This window comes from Chionomys nivalis, chromosome 20 (assembly GCF_950005125.1).
Source record: "Chionomys nivalis chromosome 20, mChiNiv1.1, whole genome shotgun sequence".
Classification (NCBI taxonomy): Eukaryota; Metazoa; Chordata; class Mammalia; order Rodentia; family Cricetidae; genus Chionomys; species Chionomys nivalis.
In genome coordinates this window covers 47103805-47129360 of record NC_080105.1, presented here as the reverse complement: position 1 = coordinate 47129360, position 25556 = coordinate 47103805, and the positions used below count along the sequence as shown (strand labels likewise).

The 25556-nt window shown below is 41.5% G+C and overlaps 1 protein-coding gene across 5 annotated transcripts in view; it reads left to right on the top strand.

The window, feature by feature from the left end:
• Window positions 1–25556, top strand: part of Nsd3 (nuclear receptor binding SET domain protein 3) — a 103659-nt gene that overhangs the window by 43778 nt on the left and 34325 nt on the right. For 4 of the 5 annotated variants that reach the window (XM_057752984.1, XM_057752986.1, XM_057752985.1 and 1 more), the window contains exons 5-9: window positions 6491–6645; window positions 9607–10122; window positions 12735–12861; window positions 20316–20416; window positions 22650–22695. In XM_057752984.1, the coding sequence (XP_057608967.1) occupies window positions 6491–6645; window positions 9607–10122; window positions 12735–12861; window positions 20316–20416; window positions 22650–22695 (945 nt within the window). Of the gene's footprint in view, window positions 1–6490; window positions 6646–9606; window positions 10123–12734; window positions 12862–20315; window positions 20417–22649; window positions 22696–23607; window positions 25492–25556 lie in introns of those variants that run through there. The other variant, XM_057752987.1, reaches the window with a different exon arrangement.

The following is a 25556-nucleotide window of genomic DNA, read 5'->3' as shown; positions in this document are numbered from 1 at the left end:
TAGGATTACAGGTCTGAGGCATCATCCCTAGCTCCTGGGTTTGTTTGTGATTTCTTTCTTGCTTATTTGTTTTAAAGACTCCAGTCTTACTGGCTTTCCTATTTCATTTAAAAATGAAAGCATATTAACAAGTGATTGGATATTTTATGAGTTTAATGTATAGGCTAAGCCTTTTTTTTTTTTTTAACTATGCTGTGTTTTATTTTGTTTTGATACAGGGTTTCATTCTGTAGAGTTCAGGCAGTTCCCAAGCTTATTATCCTTCTCCTCCTAATTCTGAGTTCAGGGATTACAGATTTCTCTCATCTTGCCTAACGTGATTGATCATTAGCTCACTATGGATTCCTTTGGGAATCATTGCCACCCAAACAAGCACTTTTCATATTGAATTTCACTTGGTGCTTTACCCTCTTTTGTTTCACTGATTGCTCTGAATACACTGGGAAGGCCAGTGTATTTGCTAGGACATAGGACTATAACTGTGCCTACTTACAACACATAATCTTAGTTTACAATGTTCAGATTAATAAAAGTTATATTCTGAGTGTATTTTATCCAAACATGATATTTGGTTTTGACCAAAACATGATGTGTAATAGATTTCTAAGATTCTCCCACCTGGAAGTTCTTAGTTCAAAGAAACTTTGGCTTGTAACTTAATTTCAGGGTACTTGCTTTATAACTCTGCTTTGCCATGTGTTGAATTCTTCATTATTTGTGACAATTTTGCATCTTATTCTTTTGACATTAGACTTCCTTCTTGATTCTGTTCACTATCAATGAAAGAAAAAAGTGTCTGCTTAAACCTAGCAAATCAGACTTGTGGGTTTTACCCTATTGGTGACACTGAGCCAAGACTCTGCCTAAGTATAATAGGTAGTGTGGCTTACCATCTTTCATTTTGGCAGTTTGTGGCTATTAAAGTCTGGGAGAATAGAAGTGGGGCAGGAATGAAAAAAATCAGCATTGTTGTCTGTCTAGTTGTGTGCAAGGTGCTGTATTAGGTGGTTCTGAGGAGTATTTTCTTAAGAATTTTTGTTTGTCTGTTTTGGAGGCATGATCTCATGTAGCCTAGATTGGCCTCAAACTTGCTATGCAGCTGAGGATGATATAAAACTCCTGATTCTCTTGCCTCTACCTTCTGCTGGAATTAAAGTCATTTGCCACCGCACCTGCTCTAGTGGGCCCTGGGAATGGACTCGGGGTTCTTTGCGTGCTAGGCAGACACTTTACCAGCTGAACTACATCTCTTGCCTACCTAGTGAACATTTTCTTCTGTGATGCTCACAGCAGCTGCAGGGAGGTATGTCTTGTGTCTCAGAAAAGTAGGCTCAAAAACATCCTACTTTATAACCCTTGCTCTACAACTCTTAGCAGCTGAGTCCATGCAGTCATAACTCAGAGGCATTGGGCCTAAGGGGCATTTATAGAGAAGACTGTTAGGTCAGAGTACGGGAAGTACTTTGGAACTAACCTTCTTCCTTCCTTCTTTCCTTCCTTACTTTTTTTTTTTTTTTTTTCCTTTTTCTGGTTTTTCGAGACAGGGTTTGTCTGTGTAACAAGTCCTTGCAGTCCTGGAACTAGTTCTGTAGACCAGGCTGGCCTTGAACTCACAGAGATCTGCCTGCCTCTACCTCCCAAGTGCTGGGACTAAAGGCGTGTGCCACTACCACCTGGCCCACTTTGGAACTCATAACTCTGTGAATGGAGAAGAACAGGGCAGGATTATCCAAGAGATGAAATACTTGCATACAGGTGCTCTTGGCCGCTCCTGTCCCCTGGAGCTAAAGCTACCTGAAGAGTCTTGGGAACGGAGCTTGGGCCATCTGTAAAATCTGTAAAGGCAGCTGCATTCATCACTACTGAGTCACCTCTGCAGCCCCAGGAGCTTTTGCATTTCATTCATTCATTCATCTACTAGTCAGATACTCCCAGGGCAATTTTCTACTTCAGTGCTAGAAAATTTATTTGTAGTACTCTTAGTAATTTGAAAATATAGAATTGAAAAATCTTTCATGCTTTGATTAAAAGCATGAATTTTTTGTCTTTAATATTTAAAACCTAATTGCTTTATTGAAATATTCATATAATATACAATTTAATCATTTATTTATATTTATTTATTTGAGGCAAATACCATTATGTAGTTCTGTCCGGCCTGGAACTCCCTGTATAGACCAGGCTGTTCTAGAATTGCCTGCCTTTGTCTCCCAAGTGCTTAAAGAGATCTGGTGCCCTCTTCTTTCATGCAGGTATATATGCAGGCAGAGCACTGTGCACATAATAAATAAATAAATCTTTAACAAGAAGAAAAACCAATAAATAAACAAATAGATAATAACTCCTTGCAAGAGTGTGTTGAACAATGTTTAGGCTACTTTTTATTTTAAATTATATTTCTTCATTTAGTTCTTTTTGTTGAAATTAAATGCTTTTTATATTTTAAAAGTATTGTATATTGATTAGGGAAGGCTAAAACTCTGAGTATCTAAGACAGAAACCAACAGGTATCCATCATCTCTTCTTTTTTTTTAATTATTTATTTATTTATTTTGTGTACAATATTCTCTCTGTGTGTCTGCCTGCAGGCCAGAAAAGGGCATCGGATCGCATTTCAGATGGTTGTGAGCCACCACGTGGTTGCTGGGAATTGAACTCAGGACCTTTGGAAGAGCAGGCAATGCTCTTAACCACTGAGCCATCTCTCTAGCCCCCCATCATCTCTTCTTACATCTATGTAAATTCTATTAAAATTTGAGAGAGGCAAGCCGGGCAGTGGTGGTGCACACCTTTAATCCCAACACTTGGAAGGCAGAGGCAGGAGGATCTCTGTGAAATCGAGGCCAGTTTACAAGAGCCAGTTCTAGAACAGGCTCCAAAGCTACAGAGAAACGCTGTCTCGAAATACAAAAAACAACAACAAAAAAAAAAAAATTGAGAGGGGCTGGAAAAATGACTCAGTAGTTAAGAGCACTGGCTGCTTTTTTGGAGGACCCAGGGTCAATTCCTACCTAACATTAACATACCATCTTTAATTCCAGTACCAGGGGATCTGATGTCCTGTACGGGCCTTCTTGAGTACCAGGCACTGGTGGTGCACAAACATACATGCAGACAAAACACCCATATTTATAAAATAAAAGTCAATTTTGAAAAATTGGAGGTAATTCTTTTTCTCTCTGCATGTTTGTAATTAACAGACATGGAAATGAATTTCTTTGATATAAGGGTTTCTCCTGGGGAGGGAGTTGATTTTGTTTTTGTAGTGTCTTACTATGTTGCCCAGGCTGGCCTGGAACTTGAGGTCTTTATACTTTCAGAGTACTGTATCCTATGGCACCCACTTCCCTCTGTGTGTATGGAGATGTGTTCACCTGTGCGCACACCAAGCTGGAGGAGGACGTGGGCTATCTCGCTGTCCATCACTTTCCACCTTACTCCTAAGAGTCAGGCTCTCTCAGTGAAGCTTTAGCTTATCTGATAGCCAGAAAGCCCCAGCAGTCCTGTCTCCACTTCCTGCAGCCCTGGGTTACAGGCACAGGAGGCCATGCCTGTGTTTTTACCAGGGGGTGAGGATATGACTCAGATCCTCATGCTTGTGCTTGCAGCAAGTGTGTTTATCTGCTGAGCCATCTTCCCTTTTCTCAGCCTCATTCCTCTGCATGCTTCCTCTTCCCTTCCACTCTCCATCCTCTCTCCCTCCCTTGTCCCTTCTTCCCTTCTTGTGACAGGGTCTCATTATTCAGCCCTTACTGGACTGAAATTCGTTATTTAGACCAGGCTAGCCTGGAATTCACAGAGACATTCTCTGCTTCCTGAGTATAGGGACTAAAGGCGCATATCACCCACCAGCCTTCCCATGTTTACTAACACTGGCAATACTTTTATTATCTATTTATTATTATTATTATTTTTAAATATTTATTATGTATACAGTGTTCTGCCTGCATGTATACCTGTGGACCAGAAGAGGGCACCAGATCTCAGAGATGGTTGTGAGCTACCATGTGGTTGCTGGGACTTCAACTCAGGACCTCTGGAAGGGCAATCAGTGCTTTTACCCTCTGAGCCATCTCTCTAGCCCCTATTTATTATTTTTAAATTTGTTTCATAGGCAGGGTTTCTCTGTATAGCATGGCTGTCCTGGAACTCACTATGTAGACCAGGCTGGCCTCAAACTCATGGAGATCTACTTGCCTCAGCCTCCTAAGAGCTGTAATCAAAGGTGTGTGCCTGGGTTAGCAATATTTTTAAAGTTACAAAAGTACATAGATTTATCTTTGCATTATTTTACTTAAAAATATTTATGTGTGTGAATGTTTTGCCTGCTTGTATGTCTAAGAACCATGTGTGCCTGGTGCCAGAAAAGAGGACTGCGTCCATGGAGTTACAGATGGTTGCGACCCACCGTGTGCTGCTGAGAGCTGCGTGCTCTTAGCTGCTCTGCCATCTTTCCAGCCTCTACTTTAAAATCGATTTTTTAATTATTTTAATTAAAATTAATTATTTTAAAATTCGGGGTGTGGGTATGTGTACCTGAGTACAGGTGGCATAAGGTTAGAGGTATGAGATTTCCCTTGGAGCTGGAGTTACAGGTAGTTGTGAGCCGCCTGACATGGGTGCTGGGAACAGACTGCAGTCCTCTGGAAGAGCAGGAAGTCCTCTTCGCTGAGCCAGCGCTCAGTCCCTGCGTTATTTCTCATATATGAAAACACTTCTGCAGATACAGCCTTTGACAGAAAGTTTAGAAAATTTTGTCAGTTATTCAGAGACGTGTGTTTGCTTTTTGAGTTTTCATGTCTTCAGGATTTATCTTATTTTTGCTTTTACTTTTTTAGATTTGTGGGTGAGAAGAACTGGGGCTCCTATAAGTGCTCTGACATTGAACTACACCCTTAGTCTTTGCAGAGGCCGATGGATCTGTGAGTTTGAGGCCAGCCTGATCTACAGTGAGTTCCAGGCCAGCTAGGGTTACAGAGAGAAACTCTGTCTCAAAAAAACCAAACAAACAAAATTAATTCTTGTTTTAGTGAGTCATGTAGCTCTTTTGTATGTTGACGCATTCCTGTGTAGCTTTTTCCCTCCTTTCTTTTTGAGGCAGATTCTATGTAGCCCTGGCTGTCCTGGAACTCTCTATGTAGACCAGGCTGGCCTTAAAGTAAGAGTTTCACTTCCGCCTGCCTTCTGAGTACTGGGATTAAAAGTGTGCCATTGTGCCTAGCAGAGTATCTGTTCTTCTAAATCTGTTCTTCTAAATCACCACTGCTTTTCTCAGGAGTTCTCTCCAAGAGGCGAAGGCAGGTTTTCCAGCATTCTGATAATTACCTGAAAGGTCAAACCGTATTCTTGATAACAAACAGTGTTGTTTTCCTTGATACAGGAGCTCATTCTTGAGAGGCGCCTGCCACCTGCCCACGTTTGAACAGCAGCCGAAAGGCACTTTTTCTAGTGACTGTGACTTCCGTCCTGCCGCCAAATGATCATAATTAGTGCTTCCCTCACGGCAGCCTTCACTGTCCAGGGTGTAGGAGTGTCTCATTCATTTCTTTTGTTAGCTAATTACACAGAGTATTTAAGAGGCATAGATTCAAGGCTGAAATGTAGGAAAATTAATCATTTTTCTGATTTATCGAGGACATCACACAAAACTATCGTTTTTAAAAAGTGCCAGAGTATAGTAGAGAAGCACCCAATCGTGGGGTGTGGCTCTCCGCAGTTCGTATTGTAATGCTAAAGTTTTATCTGCCGTTGCTTTTGTGCCTGAAGTGTAAAAACAAAATCAGTGATATTGTTATCACAGTACTATAGGGGTCACAGGACCCCTGAAACAGTCTTATGTTTATATAGCTAGAAAGATGATCTGATCAGTGCTTGGCTCTTAAAAGTACAAGGAGACATGTAGTTTTGGAAGGAAACATTGTGTATTTATATTCCAATTTGTAAAAATATTAGAGACAAGTAAAAATTATGTGCTCAAAGTAATAAATGGGGTGATTAGCAGAATTTCACATTTCTTTCTCTTAAAACTTGCTGCCCTGATTTTTTTTTTTTTTTTTTTTTGGTTTTTCGAGACAGGGTTTCTCTGTGGTTTTGGAGCCTGTCCTGGAACTAGCTCTTGTAGACCAGGCTGGTCTCGAACTCACAGAGATCCGCCTGCCTCTGCCTTCCAAGTGCTGGGATTAAAGGCGTGCGCCACCACCGCCCGGCTGCTGCCCTGATTTTAATCATTTGGAGTGGTTTGATAGTAGCCATTAGTTTTGAGGTTACTGAGTATTGTAGTGTATCTTTGGGTAACTTATAATGTCCAGCTTTTGATAGGAAAAAATGCTGAGAAAACTGTGTTTTGTGGTGTGGGGGGAGAGAAGGAGGGGGAACTGGGATTAGTATGTAAAAAATAAGAAATTTAAAAAAAATCTTGTGTTTTAAGATTCCTTTGGCAAATTATATGTGGATTTTTATGTCCTAACATAGTATGAACTTTTACTTACAGGTGCCCGGGAATATCATGTACAATTTTTTAGCAACCAGCCAGAGAGGGCATGGGTTCATGAGAAACGGGTACGGGAGTATAAAGGTCACGAACAGTATGAAGAGTTACTAGCTGAGGCAACCAAACAAGCCAGCAACCACTCGGAAAAACAGAAGGTAACTGACAGCCTAGAGGGTGTGCTTTGTTTAGTTCGTTACATTGGAGATGGAACCCAGGGTCCTTCCCGTGACAGACAAGCAATCTACTGTTCAACTATTCCCCCACTGTCCATTGACACATTTTATAACTGTCCATAATCCAAGCACTCATTCACGAGGCAGAAGTATCACTTCAAAGTTTGAGGCCAGCATATAGCAAGTTCCAGGCCATTCAGAGCTACATAATGAGACCGTGTCTCAAAAAATGTAATAAATACATAGTTGTATATATCATGTAACATTATAGTACTATTGAAAACTGTCAGCTGAGGTTGCAGCTCATTTGGTAGAGCACTTGCTAACATACTTAAAGGCCTGGCTTAGGTCACTGGCACCACATAAACGGGGCATGGCTACATATCCAGTAGAGGTGGCAGGATCAGAACTTCAAGTTTTGCCTTGTAGAGTTTGAGGGCTAGCCTGGGTTACCTGGGATCCTCTCAAAAAACAGAGACCAACTTTAGGGTCTGTGGTGAACTGATGTGCACATGTCCAGTAGGGATTAGATCATGATGCTTACTTTGCTAAGGATTTTAAGTAATTTTTCTGTATTAGTGTCTTCCCTTAATTCTTCTTTATTCTGTTAACAAAGTTACTTTATCAAAGATTTTACAATTCTTGAGAAGAGCCAGGAGCATGAGCGTCTGTAATGCCAGCATTTGGGAGTCTGACAGAGGAGTCCCAGATTACAGTCGGTTTAGGCTACACAGTGAAACTATCTCAAAACCAAACCAAAAAATAATAATAAGTCTAATACCTTCTGTGAAATAAGTGTTGTTGAAAATATTGGTGTGCTTATTTAATCTTTGTAAAAATCCCTATAAGGTACATATTTTTCTTTTTTCTATATCAAGAAACTGAGGTACAGAAAGCTTCACTTACTGGTTCATTTTAGGCCATAAGAATTATAGAATCAGGGAATAGAACAGAAGTCATAGAACTTCAATGCATTTGAAGTGGTGGTGGATATTTCAACTTGAAATGTATTCTCAGTATGTCTTGTTGATTTCTTATTTATCTTTTTAGTTTGGTTATGTTTTATTTATTTTATGTTATTTGCATTTTTTCATTGTACCTAGTACTAGGTTCCATAATGTTTTTTTTTTCTTTTTGGCATTTTGAGACAGGGTTTCTCTGTGTAACAATTCTGGCTGTCCTAGAACTTGCTTTGTAGACTAGGCTGGCCTTGAATTCACAGAGATCCACCTGTCTCTGCCTCCTGACACCTCTGAGTACTGGGATTAAAGGTGTGTGCCACCACCGCCTGGAGATTTTTTCCAAGTATATTATGCAATTAATGTACATCTTTTATAATTCAGAAATTTCTAATTTTTATACTTTTAAAAGCTACATCGTGGCTAGGAGTGATTTCACGTGCTTTTAATCCCAGCATAAAGGAGACAAAAACACCAACTTTGATCACAAGCTTTTAAAAAGCTCTTTTCTTCCTCCTTCTTGTTGTCCTTCTTTTCTTCTTTTTGCTAAAACAAAAAAAAAAAAAAAACAAAACAGAGTTCAGAAGCATTGGATCCTTTGGAACTGGAGTGACAGGCAGTTGTGAGCTGCCTGCTGTGGGTACTGGAAATCAAACTCTGGTTTCCTGGGGGAGCAGTACATGCTTCCACCCCCAATCCCTTTTGGAGTGAGACAGGGTCTTTCCCTTTGGCTATTCTGAAACTCACTATGTCCTTAAACTACCAGGCTGGCTTCAAACTCACTGAAATCTGCCTGCCTCTGCCTCCGTCTCCCAAGTACTAGGACTAAACAAAATTCAATACATAAAGAGGATTTTAATTAATTTTTTCAGACTTATATTATAAGGATTTAGTCATCAACATTTAGCATATACTCTACCATCTCATAGTCTGACTTCTAAAAAAATTTTTGTCTTTTTGTTGTTGTTATTTTTTGAGATAGGGTTTCACTAATTAACTCAGTCTGACCTAGAATTTGTATTGTACACCAGACTGACCTTAAACTCCCACAGATCTGCCTTTCTGTGCTTCCTGAGTCCTGAGATTAAAGGTGTGTGCCACCACGCCCGGCCCTATTGTTATATTTATTTTGTGTGTGTGTGTGTGTGTGTATCAATCACATGCCACAGTGTGTATGTGGAGGTCAGAAGAAACTTGGGGAAGTTGTTTTTGTTTCTTCCTTTTGCCATGTGGGTCCCAGGGATGATTACTAAGGCCAGGGCCTTTACCTGCTGAGCCATCTCACTGGCCCTCTATCTAAAACAAACAGTTCTCAGTCACTTTGCTCATCACTTTCAATTAGCTTCTCTGGTCATCTCACACACTTTCATTCAGAGCTTTCTGACCTCCTGCCCACCCAGACTCTTGTGCTCAGCTACCATGGAAAGGGATTTAGGGTTTGTTATCACCACCTCATCCCCCCAACAGGCATGCTTTTCTTGTTGTGTTGTTTCCTTGGGTCTTCTTTCTTTTTATTCTATCAGTGTTTGTGTATTGGCATAGACTGGCCACACATCTCCAGGTCCCCACAGTACCTGACTTGCTTGCCTACTTCTGGAGGAAATAGCAGCTTTGCAGTGATATGGTTAGTGTCCAGGTTTATCTGCTCTGAAAACAAGTCATTTCTGTAGTCTGTCTTCTTTATTACTGTTGAGTAATATGATGTAGAAGGACAACTCCTCTTTGGGCTGTTCTTCAGCAGAGTAGTCAACAAAAAAAATGTAAATAAAGACAGATCTTCATGCCATTTAATAGAGTAATGCTAGCTTATTAATGGCACTGGTCGGCACATCCCATTTATTTGTCTTGAGAATCTGAAGAGATTTATGTGTACTTAAAAAAAAATTGCAGGTTGCCTAGAAAATACACATTAGTTTTAATGTGCCTATTGGACTAAAGAAGATATATAAAATTTCACATAATGCCTGTATCTTTTTTTATAAAGATTCGGAAACCCCGGCCTCAGAGAGAACGCGCCCAGTGGGATATTGGCATTGCTCATGCAGAGAAAGCATTGAAAATGACTCGAGAAGAAAGAGTAGAGCAGTATACTTTCATCTATATTGACAAGCAGCCAGAAGAGGCTTCATCCCAAGCAAAGAAGAATGTTACCTCCAAGACCGAAGTTAAGAAACCCCGAAGACCAAGATCTGTGCTGAATAGTCAGCCAGAACAGACCAATGCTGGGGAGGTAGCCTCCCCACAATCAAGTACTGACCTTCGGAGGCAGAGCCAGAGGCGGCATGCCAGCGTGGAAGAGGAAGAGCCACCTCCTGCTAAAATACCCTGGAAAACTGCCGCCGCCAGGAAGTCCTTACCTGCGTCCATCACAGTGCACAAAGGGAGCCTAGACTTGCAGAAGTGTAATATGTCTCCAGTTGTGAAAATTGAACAAGTGTTTGCTCTTCAGAATGCGACAGGAGATGGGAAGTTTATTGATCAGTTTGTTTATTCAACGAAGGTACCTCTTGTTCTATAGGGGTTTGGGGAACGGGACTAAAGAAACCACTTAAGAATGTAATTTAAATGCCCTTTGGATCCACTGCATTTGAAGCATACAGTCTCGTTTACTCTGGGCAAAAAGCTGTGTTCTTCCCGCTTTCCTCTTGCAATACTCCCATCTGTAGTCAATTAATGTTGAACAATGCAGCCAGGATTGAGTTTAGCTCCTGAAAGTCATGGAAAAACCGGCAGTTTGCCTGTTTCTCATTTGTAGAGTTAGTTTTTCTTTGTTGTAAAGTATGATTTTTATTAAAACTTTTCTTTTATCTGAATTGTTAAAAAAACCTACTGGAATAATTGTACTTGCTGATCTGTTTGGTTGTACTAGCAGTAGCTTTTTTGTCTTAATTTTAACTACACAGTTCATTTAACTCAATGTACCTAAGCATTATTTCAGTATGTAGTCAGTACAAAGTGTTTGGAGAGCTGCTTCCTGCTTTTCTCTCTCATCTAAGTCTTTGGAATTCAACATATAGCCTCTTCCACCCACCTCTCTAGTGTCTTACGTAGCCCAGGTTAGCCTTAAACTATGTGGTTGAATACGACCCTGCAGCTCTGATTCTCTTGCCCCTACCTCCTAAGTGCTGGAATTGTCACATGCAGCTGATGTAGGAGTCATACACATTAGACAAGCTTCGTACCAACCGAGCTGTGTCCACCAGCCGTGTTTTTACATCTTGATGGAGTCTAACCACATGTCAGGTGAGCCACATGTGGCTACTGTGTTGGATTATGGAAATTTAGTGAGGATTTCTTGCATTAAATCTGCACATTGTGAGTTCCTGTTAAAGAATGTGCTCCCCTGATAGAGTGGGCTTGGTAGCATGTGCCTGTCATTCTAGCACTCAGAAAGCAGAGGCACAAGGCCAGCTTGAGCTACACAGCAAAACCTTGTTTCAGAAAATAAAAATCTGGGCTGGTTATACCTCCTGGCCAGGACTCCTCCTAACAGTGGTATCAATACCTTGCTGGGGGCTTCTCTAAATCTAGCTTGAAGCTGTTTGAGTAAAGACCACATTCAGCTTGGCCTTGCTGAGCCAGCCGTTTTGTTAGATTCCTGTTAGATTTAGAGACATTCCACTACTCTGTTTATCCTGTAATGACACGTGGTGAGGAAAGGGTAACTAAATGGTATGGACCAGCTTCTAAAACCTCTGTCGGCCGACCCTGGGTTCCACTTAAGGCAGTTAGTCTTTGACTTGAAGATGTCAATTTTTTTTTTTTAACATTGGAATAGGTATGTACCTCACAACCCACTCCATAGTTAGGGATTTGTGATTTTGATTTAGGTGCATCTCATGCATGTGCATATTAAGAAATTCTGTGTTTCTTTTTCCATCAACATACGCACATATAAATAGTTGATTGAAATTATAACGATGCTTCATCCTCAGAAACATTCTTAGAAATGCTAAGGGCACTCTCCACATCTGTTTCTGCCTGTGGGTTTAATTGGTTTCAGTAGGGCTCAGTTCTCCAGAAAAGCTTAGTCTAGTTTCCACTTCTCCATTTTCTTTTTCCTTTACTTTCTCCTTTCCCTTCCGTCCTCTCTTCCGCCTTTCTCATTTCCTTTCCTTCCCAGAAGAGAATGTCAGATCTCTGAGCTCCAAAACATTGGTGTTGGGTCCTGGAACTCAGTCCCTTAGGGGAGCAGCGAGTGCTTTTAACCTCTGAGCCATCTCCCCAGCCCCAGTGTGATTCTTTTGATAGCAACATTTGCATATTGTTTGAATGCGAATTGCCTTTATACTTAGAGCTAGTTTTATTTGTTTCTGAATGAAAAAATATCCAACCCCCCACATAACATACCCTAAAACTATTAAAGGAAATTCAAGATAAAATTGATCTTTTGGGGCTAGAGAGATGACTCAGCCCTCAAGAACATTTGCTGCTCTTGTACATCTGGGTTCAGTTCCAGAGGACCCAAGGCCACACACATTCTGCTCTCTGCAGGCACGCATGTGGTGCGCATACATGCGGCGCGACACTCATATACATAAAATGAAAATAAATAAATCTTTAAAAACAAATCTCTTATAACACTTAAAATGGCTCTTATTTCAATACATTTTTAAAAAACTTAAATTCTTTTCTAATATGAGTTGACTGCACCTGCTGTCTACTCCGTGTGACCTATTTGATGACATTTTATAAAAATAAATGGCATATTTCTTTAAAGATAGTCTCATCTTAAAACACATTGGCCTTTGTACCTTTGTAACAGACTTCAAATGACAGTGGTGTAATGAAAGAAACTGTTCAGGCTAGGGAACTGTTCAGACAAGGGATTGCTTGTTTTTGACAGAAAATGGGGTGATGCAGGTTCATTTATTTAAGGGTATTTATCACCTGCACTTAAAGCAAACAGTTTTCATTTTTCTCTCAAGTGATCTCACTGCATATTTTAAAATACATCTGATGACTTAATAAAAATTTTTCTGATAACAACTAATCATAATTGACAATACAAGTTTGAGAAAATTATGATTATGTTAATTAATCCATCTTTATAAGCTCACGATACTATGTGCCTGCTAATCGCTTGTTTTTTTATTCTGCCTCATTTTAAAGGGAATTGGTAACAAAACAGAAATAAGTGTCAGGGGGCAAGACAGGCTTATAATCTCTTCACCAAGTCAGAGAAATGAGAAGTCAACCCAGAACGTGTCATCTCCTGAGGCAACATCTGGTTCTACAGGTGGGTATGACTGAGAGGTACGTGGATCCATCCTGAGAGGTTCCTAAGCAACTGTCTTTATTGAAGGTAAACTATGATGGACGAAAACAGTTCATAATGGCACATATGCATAAGTATTTCATAGTGAGAATCAGTGCTTTGTATGCTAATTCTGTAACCCCAGTCCCAGAGGATCTAACTCCTTCTAGCCTTCACAGGCACCTGGTACACACATGGTGCACACACAGACATACATGTAGACATATTACTCATCCACATAAAATTAAATTTAAGGATTTAGATTTTAAAAGCAAATATTTTAGTTGAAAAAAATGGGTCAGAACTAGAGCGCTTTATTCATAGTTCTTTTTCCTACAGGAATTTAAATACTAGAGTAGTTCCATAATTAAGAGTATAGCTGTAGGGGCTGGAGAGATGGCTCAGAGGTTAAGAGCGTTGCTTGCTCTTCCAAAGGTCCTGCGTTCAATTCCCGGCAACCACATGGTGGCTCACAACCATGGAGTCTTCTGGCTTGCAGGCATACACACGGACAGAATATTGTATACATAATAAATAATAAAATTAAAAAAAAGAGTATAGCTGTAATTTCTATGCTGAGTATGTAGTATGCATGTAATCCCAGCCAGAAGAAAGCAGCAACACCCAGCTCTAAATAAATAAATACATACATGCATACATAGAGGAGAGAGAGCGTGGCTATGGACTGTAAGCTTGTCTGAGTCCTTTCTCTCCACAGAGCAGAGCTCACTTGTCCAGCATCACAGACACCCTCACCATTTGCCCCATTATCCTCTGTGTGCAGTGTCTGTAGCTCTGGGCCCAGGACCTAGCTACTCCGATGTCACAGACCCCTGAACTGAGAACTGAGCTCAGTCACTCTTCCCTCAAAGAGAAACACCTGAAGCAGGGAGTGGGCAGCAGAGGCAGGTGGAGCTCTGTGAGTTTGAGGCCAGTCCCAGGCCTGCCAGGACCATACAAACAAATGAAAGAAAATAACAAAACACAGAGAAAGAAAAGCTCCTGTATTTAGGTTGTGCCTTTGGAAGATTTAAGGCTATGTTTTGGTTTAAAATTTTAATTCCACTTATTTGCTTGTGTGTGTGTGTGTGTGTGCACGTGTACACATGGCATGACATGGCATGACACGCATGTGGATCTCAGAGGACGACCAGTGAGAGTCAGTCTCTTAGTGTGGGTCCTGGGGATCAAACTCTGATCAGACTTGGCAGCATGCGTCTGGAGTCATTGAGCCATCTTGCCTGTTCAAAGCTAATTTTCAAAAGGACTTACAGTGTATCTTAGTTTAAACTGGTTATCTGGTAGATTTGTGTCACAACAACAGAACTCTGGGACTGATAAATGAATATTGTTTCTGTAGTAGTGCTTTGTGTAACCAGTAAACACAGAACCTTAATCTCAGTTGAAGAGGCTGCCGTGGGCATCACAACTCCAAAGCCAGCATGGATAACTTAAGTGAGACCTTGTGTCAAAAACTACAGTGGGGTGGGAGCCAGGTGGTGGTTCAGAAGGCTGAGGCAGGAGGATTACTGTGGGTCAAAGTTAACTTGGGCTATGTAGTAAGTTCCAGGACAGCCTGGGCTACAGACTGAGAACCTGTTTAAACAACTCTTCCCCACACCTGTAGGCTTTTATAAAAGTCAGTGGTAGAGGAGCTGGAGAGATGGCTCAGAGGTTAAGAGCATTGCCTGCTCTTCCAAAGGTCCTGAGTTCAATTCCCAGCAACCACATGGTGGCTCACAACCATCTGTAATGGGGTCGTCTGCCCTCTTCTGGCCTGAAGGCATACACACAGACAGAATATTGTATACATAATAAATAAATAAATAAATATTTAAAAAAAAAAGTCAGGCCGGGCGGTGGTGGCGCACGCCTTTAATCCCAGCACTTGGGAGGCAGAGGCAGGTGGATCTCTGTGAGTTCGAGACCAGCCTGGTCTACAAGAGCTAGTTCCAGGACAGGCTCCAAAACCACAGAGAAACCCTGTCTCGAAAAACCAAAAAAAAAAAAAAAAAAAAAAAAAAAGTCAGTGGTAGAGTGCTTGCCTGGTGTGCAATGGGCCTAAGTTCAGTACTTAACTGAAAAAGAAATTTTAATTAGCTTGGGCATCTAGAATCTTATCTTAGAAATAAGAACTTATTTTGTTTTTAAAAAGATTGTGAATTCTAAGAAATGATTTCGTAATACAGGGGGAAAGCCCGTTTCTTTTCTGCCTCACTTTGGCCATTTTGCACACTCCTGTAACCTGGGTGAGTGAATTCTTTTTCTCCACACTCACCATTTCTTTTTTTTTTTTTTTTTTTTTTTTTGGATTTTCGAGACAGGGTTTCTCTGTGGTTTTGGAGCCTGTCCTGGAACTAGCTCTTGTAGACCAGGCTGGTCTCGAACTCACAGAGATCCGCCTGCCTCTGCCTCCCGAGTGCTGGGATTAAAGGCGTGCGCCACCACCGCCCGGCTTCACCATTTCTTAGACACTTGCTCAGCAGCCATTTTGTTCGTGAGACAAGGTCTTATTGTGTGGCTCTGACTGCTCTGGAACTCACTTTGTCAACTAGGCAGGCCCCACACTGAGATGCCTCTTGCTTCTGCCTCCTTAGTTTGGGGTTAAAGCATGTGCCACCTCCTCTTTGGATTCACTTCTCACCTTGAGGGTGAAACTTACCTGCTTCTGGTGTGAAACCCAGACTCGTTCTAAACTCACTACCTCCTGCTCCCACCTCCCAATTGCTATCCTGACCAACATCCAACTACCACACCCTTATGCTTAGTTAGATTCCAGAAGTCTCCAGGACGTGGGTTTTGTAAAGACAGGATTCTCCTTATAGCCCTTGTAGCCCAGGCTGGTTTTGCATTCCACATCTTTGGCCTCACCCACCAGGCCTGACCCTATCTCCAGAGTTTCTGGTTGGTGGCCTGCACATTGGGCTGCTACAATTCCTTCCTCTGACAGAGTCCTTTGCTAGAGTGGCTCACAGAACCCAGGCAGGACACTTCGTTGACGCTTACCAGTTAGTATTAAAGATGCCACAGAGGGTACAGATGAAGGGACTCCCCGACAACAGGTGCAAAAGGCTGTGTAGTGTCTCCGTTCTCCCATCTGAGCCTTCTGGTGTCGTAGTTCAGAGGATGTCAAGGAGGCTTCATCACATAGGTACGGCCTGTCGTTAATGTAGGCTCCAGCCTGTCTTGCCTTCTTGGGCAAGAATTTGGGCTTGGAACTAAAAACCTAGTGCAGCTTTGTCCTTCTAGTGACTAAGTTCTGCCTAGCAGCCATCAGCAGTTGTCTCACTACAGTAAAAGACAGGTCCACTTGCAAGCTCTGTGCCAGGAACTAGGTCAAAGACCAAACAGGACAAATATGCATTCATACCACTCAGAGAATTAGAAAGGATTTAGGAATAAAGGGCAGAGATCAAATATACACTTCTCCTTGTTAAAAAGATGCCATTTATTTATTTGTATGTGTGGTGCATGTATGCCACTGTGAATATACAGCGAGGTCAGGGAACAGCTGCAGAAATGGGTACTTTCCTGCCACAGTGTGGGTCCCAGGGTTGAGCTCAGCCATGTTGCCAAGGGCCTTTACCCGCTGTCTCACTGACCTGGTATACTTCTTAGTGTATTGTGGTAATATACTGATCAAATTGTCTTCTGGAAGAGTCAGCTTCTGGGAAGTAGAAATAGAGATCTTGAATCAGTGGTAGTACAGGCAAATCTGTAATGGAGGGTACAGAGGGTTATTTTTGTGAGTTTGAATCTAAGTAAAATCTGAATTATTACAAAAACTGTATAAGCATACAGGAAAAGACTTGGAGGTGCATGCCTTTAATCCCAGCACTCACGAGGCAGAGGCAGGGGGATCTCTGTGAGTCGCAGGCCAGCCTGGTCTACAGAGTGAGTTCTAGGACAGCCAGGGCTTCACAGAGAAATCCTGGCTCAAAAAACAAACAAACAAACAAAACAAAACAAAACAAAAAACCACAGTTGGGCTAGCTTTCTAGAGACAGATGGGAGGAATGCAAGACAGGAACAAGATCATTCTCAAGGGTACTGGGCACTGTTGAATGAGGTCAGTAGCCGAGTATCTTCATCCAGTATCGAGTTAGGGAAGGAAGCAGAACTGAAGAACCGATGGAGGTCTGCTCCTTGCATTATGTCAGCCACCATTTAATAAAGTGGTCGAAGATGAGCAAGTGGCTTAGGCTACAATGTAATGTTTATTTTCTTTTGACTATTCATCAAGCAAAGCCCTTTGGCCTGGGCTGTTCTAGTAGGCATATCAGTTTTTATAGCAGCTTTGTTCATTTGTCCTGCTTTAAGTGAAATGTCTAGATTTATTTACACACCTGTAGTCTTCCCCAGAAGGAAAAAAAATAGAAAATCTTAATTTCATACTGAATATTTCTTCTTATTTTTATTTATTTATTTATTTTTTTTTGGTTTTTTGAGACAGGGTTTCTCTGTGGTTTTGGAGCCTGTCCTGGAACTAGCTCTTGTAGACCAGGCTGGTCTCGAACTCACAGAGATCCGCCTGCCTCTGCCTCCCAAGTGCTGGGATTAAAGGCGTGCGCCACCACCGCCCGGCCATTATTTTTATTTTTGATTTTGATTTTTGAGACAAGGTTTCTCTGTGTATCTCTGCCTGTCCTGGAACTTGCTCTGTAGACCAGGCTGGCCTCAAGCAGAGATCCGCCTGCCCCTGACTCCTGAGTGCAGGGATTAAAGGTGTATGCCACCACTGCCTGGCTTTACTGGACAGTTCTTAAGTGTCACTACTTTTATTAAAGAGTCGTGATTTTCTTCCCCTTTCCTCAGCTACTGAATATGTCTTTGTGTAATTCCTTCATTATGAAATTCAAGTTCTGCTGTGAGCTTTCTCCTTTGTTTTCTTGTTAAACAGAATGTTCTCATTGTTTGTACATAGAAAAAGGCAATCCAGATTTCTTCCTTAGACAACTCGAGGTTAGGCTCTGCGTTTTGACTAGACCCTCCCCTCAGGGACGGGTGCTACAGCTTTGATGTCAGTTTTAGTTTAGTTACCAGTGGTTGTTGATAAACATACTTTTGTCTTTTTAAATAATTATCTCACTGTTTTATAAAAATAACTTTTAGGCCGGGCGGTGGTGGCGCACGCCTTTAATCCCAGCACTCGGGAGGCAGAGGCAGGCGGATCTCTGTGAGTTCGAGACCAGCCTGGTCTACAAGAGCTAGTTCCAGGACAGGCTCCAAAACCACAGAGAAACCCTGTCTCGAAAAACCAAAAAAAAAAAAAAAAAAAAAAAAAAAATAACTTTTAGTAGTCCAAAGAATGATGTGGGAGTGTCATCTATCTGTTGCTTTCATTGGTTAATTGATAAAGAAACTGCTTGGCCTTTGATAGGCCAGCCCTTAGGTGGGTGGAGTAGACAGAACAGAATTCTGGGAGAAAGAAAGCTGAGTCAGGCAGATGCCATGCCTCTCTTCTCCAAGATGGACGCGGGTTAAGATCCTTCCTGGTAAGCCACAGATTATTAGAAATGGGTTCATCAAGATGTGAGAATTAGCAAGTAAGAGGCTAGAGCTAATGGGCCAAGCAGTGTTTAAAAGAATACAGTTTCCGTGTAATTATTTCGGTGTAAAGCTAGCTGGTGGCCGGGAGCTGGGAGGCGAGAAGCGGCCCGCCACTCCATACAACAAAAGGTCAGAAAAGAGGCTTGTTTCCCCTTAGAATCCATTGTATCATCTCAGCTGCAAGCTGAGAGTTCTTGAGCTTTTTCTTTTATTTTTCTAACTTAAATGCATAAACTGTGTGCCCCTGACATATCTCTGTGGTTTGAAGAGTGATGTTTATTCATTCATACGAGCCCACTAAATTATTTTCCAAGTTCCTGCTCCCCCTTAGAAAATAAGTATAAAAATTGTTAGTGGTTTTAAATGTGTTTGTTCTTTAGGTAGCTTTCAGAATAATCGTAAGAAATCATGTGGCTTTCCTTTTGTAAGACAGTAGGTCAGGGTTGGGGTTGTAGTTTAGTTAGTAGAGAGCTTGCCTAGCATGCCTAAAGCCCTGGATTCAAACCCCAGTCCCACATACACTGGCATGTGAGTGCATGCCTATCATCCCAGCACTTGAGAGATGGAAGCAGGGAGATCGGAAATTCACTATCACACTGGACTATCTGGTGTGTTCAAGGATAGTTCGGTCTACATGAGAGCCTGTCTCCAAAAAACCAAAAAGCTTGATCTGGTCAGCATATCATAAGATGGCAAGAAGTTAGGACTGCTTGCTAACCCCCACACCACCCTAGAAACAAGTACGGATTTGCACGCTCGCTGTTGCTTCCAAGCTGTTTTCATTTTTGTCTTCCTAGGTGGTACTTGAGTATTGATGATTGCGCTAAAGTATCCTCAACTGGTCTACAAGGGCAGGTGCTCTTGTTTTAGTAAACTTTTTTTTTTTTTAAGCTTTTGGAGCCTGTCCTGGAACTAGCTCTTGTAGACCAGGTTGACCTCGAACTCACAGAGATCTGCCTGCCTCTGTCTCCCAAGTGCTGGGATTAGGCGTGCACCACCACCGCCCGTTATCAGTTTAAAGAGAAAACTTGAGAGTAAAGAATAGTTCCAGAACCTTCATTGACTAGATTGTGACTTCGGTGCTAGAAGCAGATTAATTATACCTCTGAAATATACTGTTGCTGCACTGTGGAGCTAGCCCTGCAACTAAAACACTTGCCAGCAAGCGAGAGGACAGGAACCCACATAAGTGCCAGATGAGCATGGTAGCCTGCCTATAATTCCAGCCTTGGAAGGTGACTTTGGAGACTGTCCATATTAGTGAGCCTTGCTTTTGACTGATTCCTGATAGTGCCTTCACCTGCATGTGCACAAACTTGCCCACACACCTGTTTACATATATACCCATGCATGTGAATGTGCATGCACACGGTGTACCCCATGCGTATATATGAGAAAGGAAAGATACTGGCAGCAAGCCCTGGAGACCTTTCTTCGCTCCTCAGCAGTAGATAACAGGTGTGTGCTGCTCTGCCCTTTTCTTTGTTTTTTTCTAAAGTGGTTGCTGGGGATCTGAACTCAGTCCCTCTGTGCGTATGGGCTAGCAGAGTGCTTTGTGCTGACCCGTTCAGTCCTTCACCCCCAGTCACACTTCCTTAAGTGCGTTACTGGCCTTCCGGAGTAAACTGTGCCTCTGCCGTTTGGGCCTGACTTTAAAACTAAAACGACCTCACTTATTTGTGTAACAGGATCTTGTACGGAACCCATTCTCAGTTATTTGAGCTACAAGCTAATTATGTGTTCCCAGGTGTTTTTAATGACTTAATTAAAATTTTGTCAGTAATGGATAAAAAAAAAAAGTCAAGAATCTGGTCAGCTCTTAACCAAATGAGTCGGTCAGTCCTTAACATGTTTTTCTTTCTTTGTGTGTTTAAATCATGTCATAGGCCCAGTAGAAAAGAAACAGCAAAGAAGATCAATCAGGACTCGATCTGAATCAGAGAAATCCACCGAGGTTGTGCCAAAGAAGAAGATCAAAAAGGAGCAGGTTGGCTTCCTACATGTAGAGAGTTAGAGTGTATCTGTAATGTGGTGGCTTCTCTCCTGTCACCAAAGAAAGATCCTCCCCACCTGGGCCTCATTCCTGAACTTGTTTCCATCTGCTGTGGTGGGTCGCCGTGGCGACTTCTCAGACAGCTGTGCTGTGATTGCTGCTTCAGGCATGGTCACAGAGAACAGGTCTGGAGATGGGAAGCCGGCGGTGCAAGACCCTGGCATTCATTTTGAAATTTCTGTTATAAGCACAATGAGTTCATGTTTTCATGAGTTTTACTTGGAACCATCATGGAGTTCCCTTTTTAAAACTTTGATTTTTGGTTTAAGCTGCTGGTATATATTGTTTTTATTTTTTAAACAAATCAAATTAATTTAATTTATATTCTTATATTTAAGAAGCAGGTAATCATATGTGATCTGGTCTTTCTGTTGGTATCACAGATCTTTTGAAATGTTATTTTTTTCAGTGGAATGGCACTCATCTGAAATCAGACTGTTAGATAAATAATATTCAAGGAAAGTGTGGGGAGGGAAGTACATTTTGATCAATGTGTACAACTGGTGTAATCAATGTAGTAATATACATGTTAAATTACCTTTCAAATAACTCTTAGAAATGGTTCTATAAATTATGAACTCACAGAATTTTTTTTTTTTTAAAAAGTGAATGATAAGCACTTTGCCACGGAGCTGTGTCCCCAAAATATTCTTTTCTTCTCTTTCCTTTCTTCATTTTTTTGAGATGGTCTCACTATATAACCCTGACTGGCCTGGAACTCGATATATAGATCAGGTTGGCCAGGCATGCACAGAGATCCTCCTGCCTCAGCCTCACCAGTGCTGGGATTAAAGGTGTCTCACACCTTAACCAGCTTTAGAATATTTATTTTTTTATAGCCCAACCACCTTGTATTCAATTCAGAATTAGTTCCAGTAAGTGTAATATTTTAAAGCCATTTACCATGGAAGAGTATGTACTTTTTTTTGAACATCTTCACAATTTTAAATTTCCAAATTTAAAAGCTAACTTTGTGGGTGCTCTATGGTATCACAAGCATATAAAACATTTTTGAGAATATTTAGCTAAAATTTAGCTAATATTCATCATTTATCATATAATTTACATATCTAGGAAATTCCAAAAATTTCCAAGTCTGACAAATCCTATAGTATTTGTTACCAAAATGAAATTGTGACTTTGCCACCTGGTTTCCAAATTCAGTCTGTGACCATTCAGTTTAGCATTTATAACCAGAATGAGTAAAATCATGGGACAAATTGTTACTGCCACTGTGTTATATATAGTTAGTAGTAGAATAATGACAGTGATTGTTTAGAAGACTTTATATTTGTACAACTAATTGTATCGTACAAAAACATTCCTGTTGTATGTTTTTTTACCTGTTGTAAAAAAAAATAAAAAAATTTTTAAAAAGCTTAGAACAATCCTTAAATATTTACAAAATGTGTTTCAACATGCATATTTCACACCTTAAAGAAACATAAAATCCAATCATAGCCTAAACAGGACTCCAGACAGCATCTTTTCCCTATTCCAATGGTTCAGTCTCCCAGTACCACGTGTTTTACATATACATTGGCAGAATAACTTCTGATCTCGCTCTCCTGATGTAGGATCAAGACCCTGTTCATAAGACACTCAAGAAAGTGCTATTGCAATATCACAGACTTACTAAGTTTGTTCTAGCAGCACAAGTATTGAGCTTCCAGCTGTATGGAGCCATGTAGCACTCTCTACAGAGAGGGTCCCGATTCTCAGCAACTTAGCTGTGAGTGCAGGCGCGGAAGGGTCTTAAAGTGGCGTGAGTTACATTAACCTGAGTTTCATAGTAAGTAAAAATTTATCCTAATGTCTTTGGGGTGGGAGGGGTTCATAGCAATGTTGGGGCTGGTCGAAGAAACAGCCCCACTCCTGCCTCCCAGACACTGAGGAAAATAGTCTTGTTCTCGTCATGTAGCAAGGGAGTGGTGGGAAGTCTGCGAACGAGCATGTGGCTGTGTGGTGTCACTTGGTATCAGCACAGGCAGCTAGGATTTAACCTCCCTGACTCCGAGACAGAGCACTTGACCCCAAAGATGGGTCAGATTCAGATTTTTGTAACATTGGTCACTCATCACTACTTAGGTTGATAAACATGTTATTCTTCCCTCTGTTTTTAAAAGCGAAAGCCTTTCTGTTAATGCTGTGTGTTCTGTCCTAACAGGTCGACACAGCGCCTCAGGCTTCCCTGGAGACTGCATTACAGAAAGGTGAGTTAGCGCTGTAGTGCTGCTTGTTGGCACTTCCTTGATTTAACCAGTTGTTGAGAAGAACTTATCTGCACTTCATGGATCTTTGTCTGTCTCTGTAAATCATTGTTGCTCTTTGGTGTGAAGTTACATCCCCCTTGTGGTGTGTGTGCACGTGTGTGTGTGTGTGTGTGTGTGTGTGTGTGTGAGAGAGAGAGAGAGAGACTGACTTTTAGAGTTGATCCTACTCTGTCCTCCCACATAAAAAGTCTTTCTTGTTTTGGTAAATTGGAGAACACCATGTAGACTTGATATTGTTTCCCACTTTTCTCCGTAAGATTTTGGGATTTCACTGGCTTATAAACTAGGGATGTGACGAATCCACTTTTTTGGTATTCGACTGAATACCGAATAGTAGCTATTAATGTTTGTCAAAAATGGACTATGGCAAATCAGACAGGACAGCTTTACTGCAAAAAGTGTTGCCACACTTCCTTTTTACAGTGCTGTACAATCCTTTTGTAAGTTACCCATAGCATAGCTATGACCACTATTTGATGACCATATATGACTCTATTCGAGATCTGCACAAAGTTTAAGGAGCCTTAAACTTTCTATGTGTTTTCTGTGTGCAATTTGAGTATAGTACAAACTCCATAGCATGACTCATGCGATTTTGGTGAGCTCAAACTAACTGTATTTAATACCTGTAGTTTACTCTGGGCAAATTGCATTATTTTAAAATAAATAAAATAAAACACCAGCCTCTCTGCATTCTCGGGGAGAAGTCTGCAGCGATGGTCTCCGTGGAGATCCTCAGCAGAACTGAACGCCTCTCGGAGGGAACACTGCTTGGCGGAGCTCCAAGAAAAGGCATCGCGATCGCTGCGAGATTAGGAGGCCTGATTGCGTTGTGTTTCCACCATTCCACAGGGTCGGCGGACCGAGGAGTGCAGGGCTCTGTCAGATTCAGTGACAGCTCCGTCTCCGCAGCGAATGAGGAAACTGTGGACTGAGATTCCTGTACAATTTCATCCCAGAAACTCCAGACTTGTAGTCTCCGTGCAAGATTTCTTTGTCGGCGGCTCGATAAAGTTTCTTTTATTTTGATTTTGATTTTGCCAATCATCATTATTGGCATTCTCTGGCCTGGTTTCTTCCTCAAGACTCTGAACAATTGCTTTAACATTCAGATGATTTCTCTCTCTTTTTATTTTTATTTTTATTTTTTTGTCTAAGCTGGATGGGTACAGCTTAAATCATGGGTCCAGCCTAAAAACCACCATTAACTTACCCTGATCAATTCCAACATGGACTGTTTTGTTTTTGTTTTTGAATAAAGCATCATTAATACACATCTGCAGGGTTTTGCCAAACGGCCCAAACTGTATACATTGCAATCATTAAAAGCTCTTATTTTTTTTTTTTAATATTAGTGCCGTTATCATGGAGAACAGCTTGACAGCTGTCTTCAGCGGTCTGTCATTTTTCTAGTGTTTTCAGAAACTCATCGGAATTGGTGGTACCTGTGTTTCCCTTCGAAAGCCTCTCAGTACAGCACTCCCGTTCCTCTGTTAAAACTCCTTGTTAATTCAGTGACCTTTTAGGCCAAGGAAGTACTTTGTGGTGGTGTTCTGGTTCCACACACCAGCAATGACAGAGATAGATTTGTGTTCTTGTGTTTTTTAATCAGCGTTCACACGGGCAGGCCCCCTCCTTGGTAGCTGTCAGGAAGCTTTCAGTGCAAACTTGTAGGATGGGATGTGATAACCCGAGCAGTCTCCCGAGGCCCACATCCTCCACCACAGAATATGGCTGCACAGCAAGCGCTGCTCCCACCCAGCCCGTTGCGGATCTTCACGGCCTCAGGAGACTCCCTTCTCCATAGTCTCTTCTGGACTGCTCTTCCCCCATAGCTTGCTGCGCTGCTCTAGATGTGTGTGGTCTGGAAAGGTTGGGGGAATCTAAAACACAAACTGTGGGTGCAAATATTAACCGTCTCCTTGGTTCCTTGGTATTCACCGTGCCTGACCTGCACATTTCACCGAGGCTGTCTCGGCATAGCCGACTGCATTAGCCCAAGAGATTGTTGCTTTGTAACTTTTTGCACTATTGTTTTGGCTGGATTTGTATTACACGCAGTTTTAAAAAAAAATTCCACACTATTCTCTGCCTTTTTTTTCAAATATATATTTATTCCTTCCCTCACAAAGTCCAGAGGCCTCTCATCTAGTTCTTCATGATTTGCTCCACTTGACCACTTGATTGTCCATTACAGCCCTCAGTAGTGTGCCTCCCACACGGCATGACATGTGTAGATGTGCTGCAACACTGTGTATGGTCACAATAAACACCACTTTACCAAGAAAGAGCAGTTATGAACATCCAAAATTTATTTGGGGGATAATAATCAACTGAATTGCAAAATTGGGGGGTTGAAATGGCACTATCCGTGTACGAATCGAATACAAATCAAAGATTTGTCACATCCCTAATAAAACAAGATGGAGATGTCTCTGCAACCGTATCTGTAAACTGCACTGTGTTGGGTTTCCTGTCTTCCCCTTACAAAATCGAATGGTTCTCTGCACTGCTCCCGATTGGCTGTACTTCAGTTTTGCTAAAGTTGCTGTCTAGACTGGAACGTGGGCTCCACTGGTGAAAGTAGCCGTAGAGCAGAGCTGAACTTATGTCTTTAAGCAGCTGTCAGTGAGCCTCCTTTGCCACGAAGGCCGGAAGCTGCTGAAGTGTCCGCTGGCAGCTTCAGTGCTACAGAGAGCTGCGAATTTCCCCCGACACACTTAAGATGAGCTTGGGGAAAGAAAACACTCTCCTTCAGATAAATGAAAGGAGGAACCTTAAATACGACTTTAGGATTAATT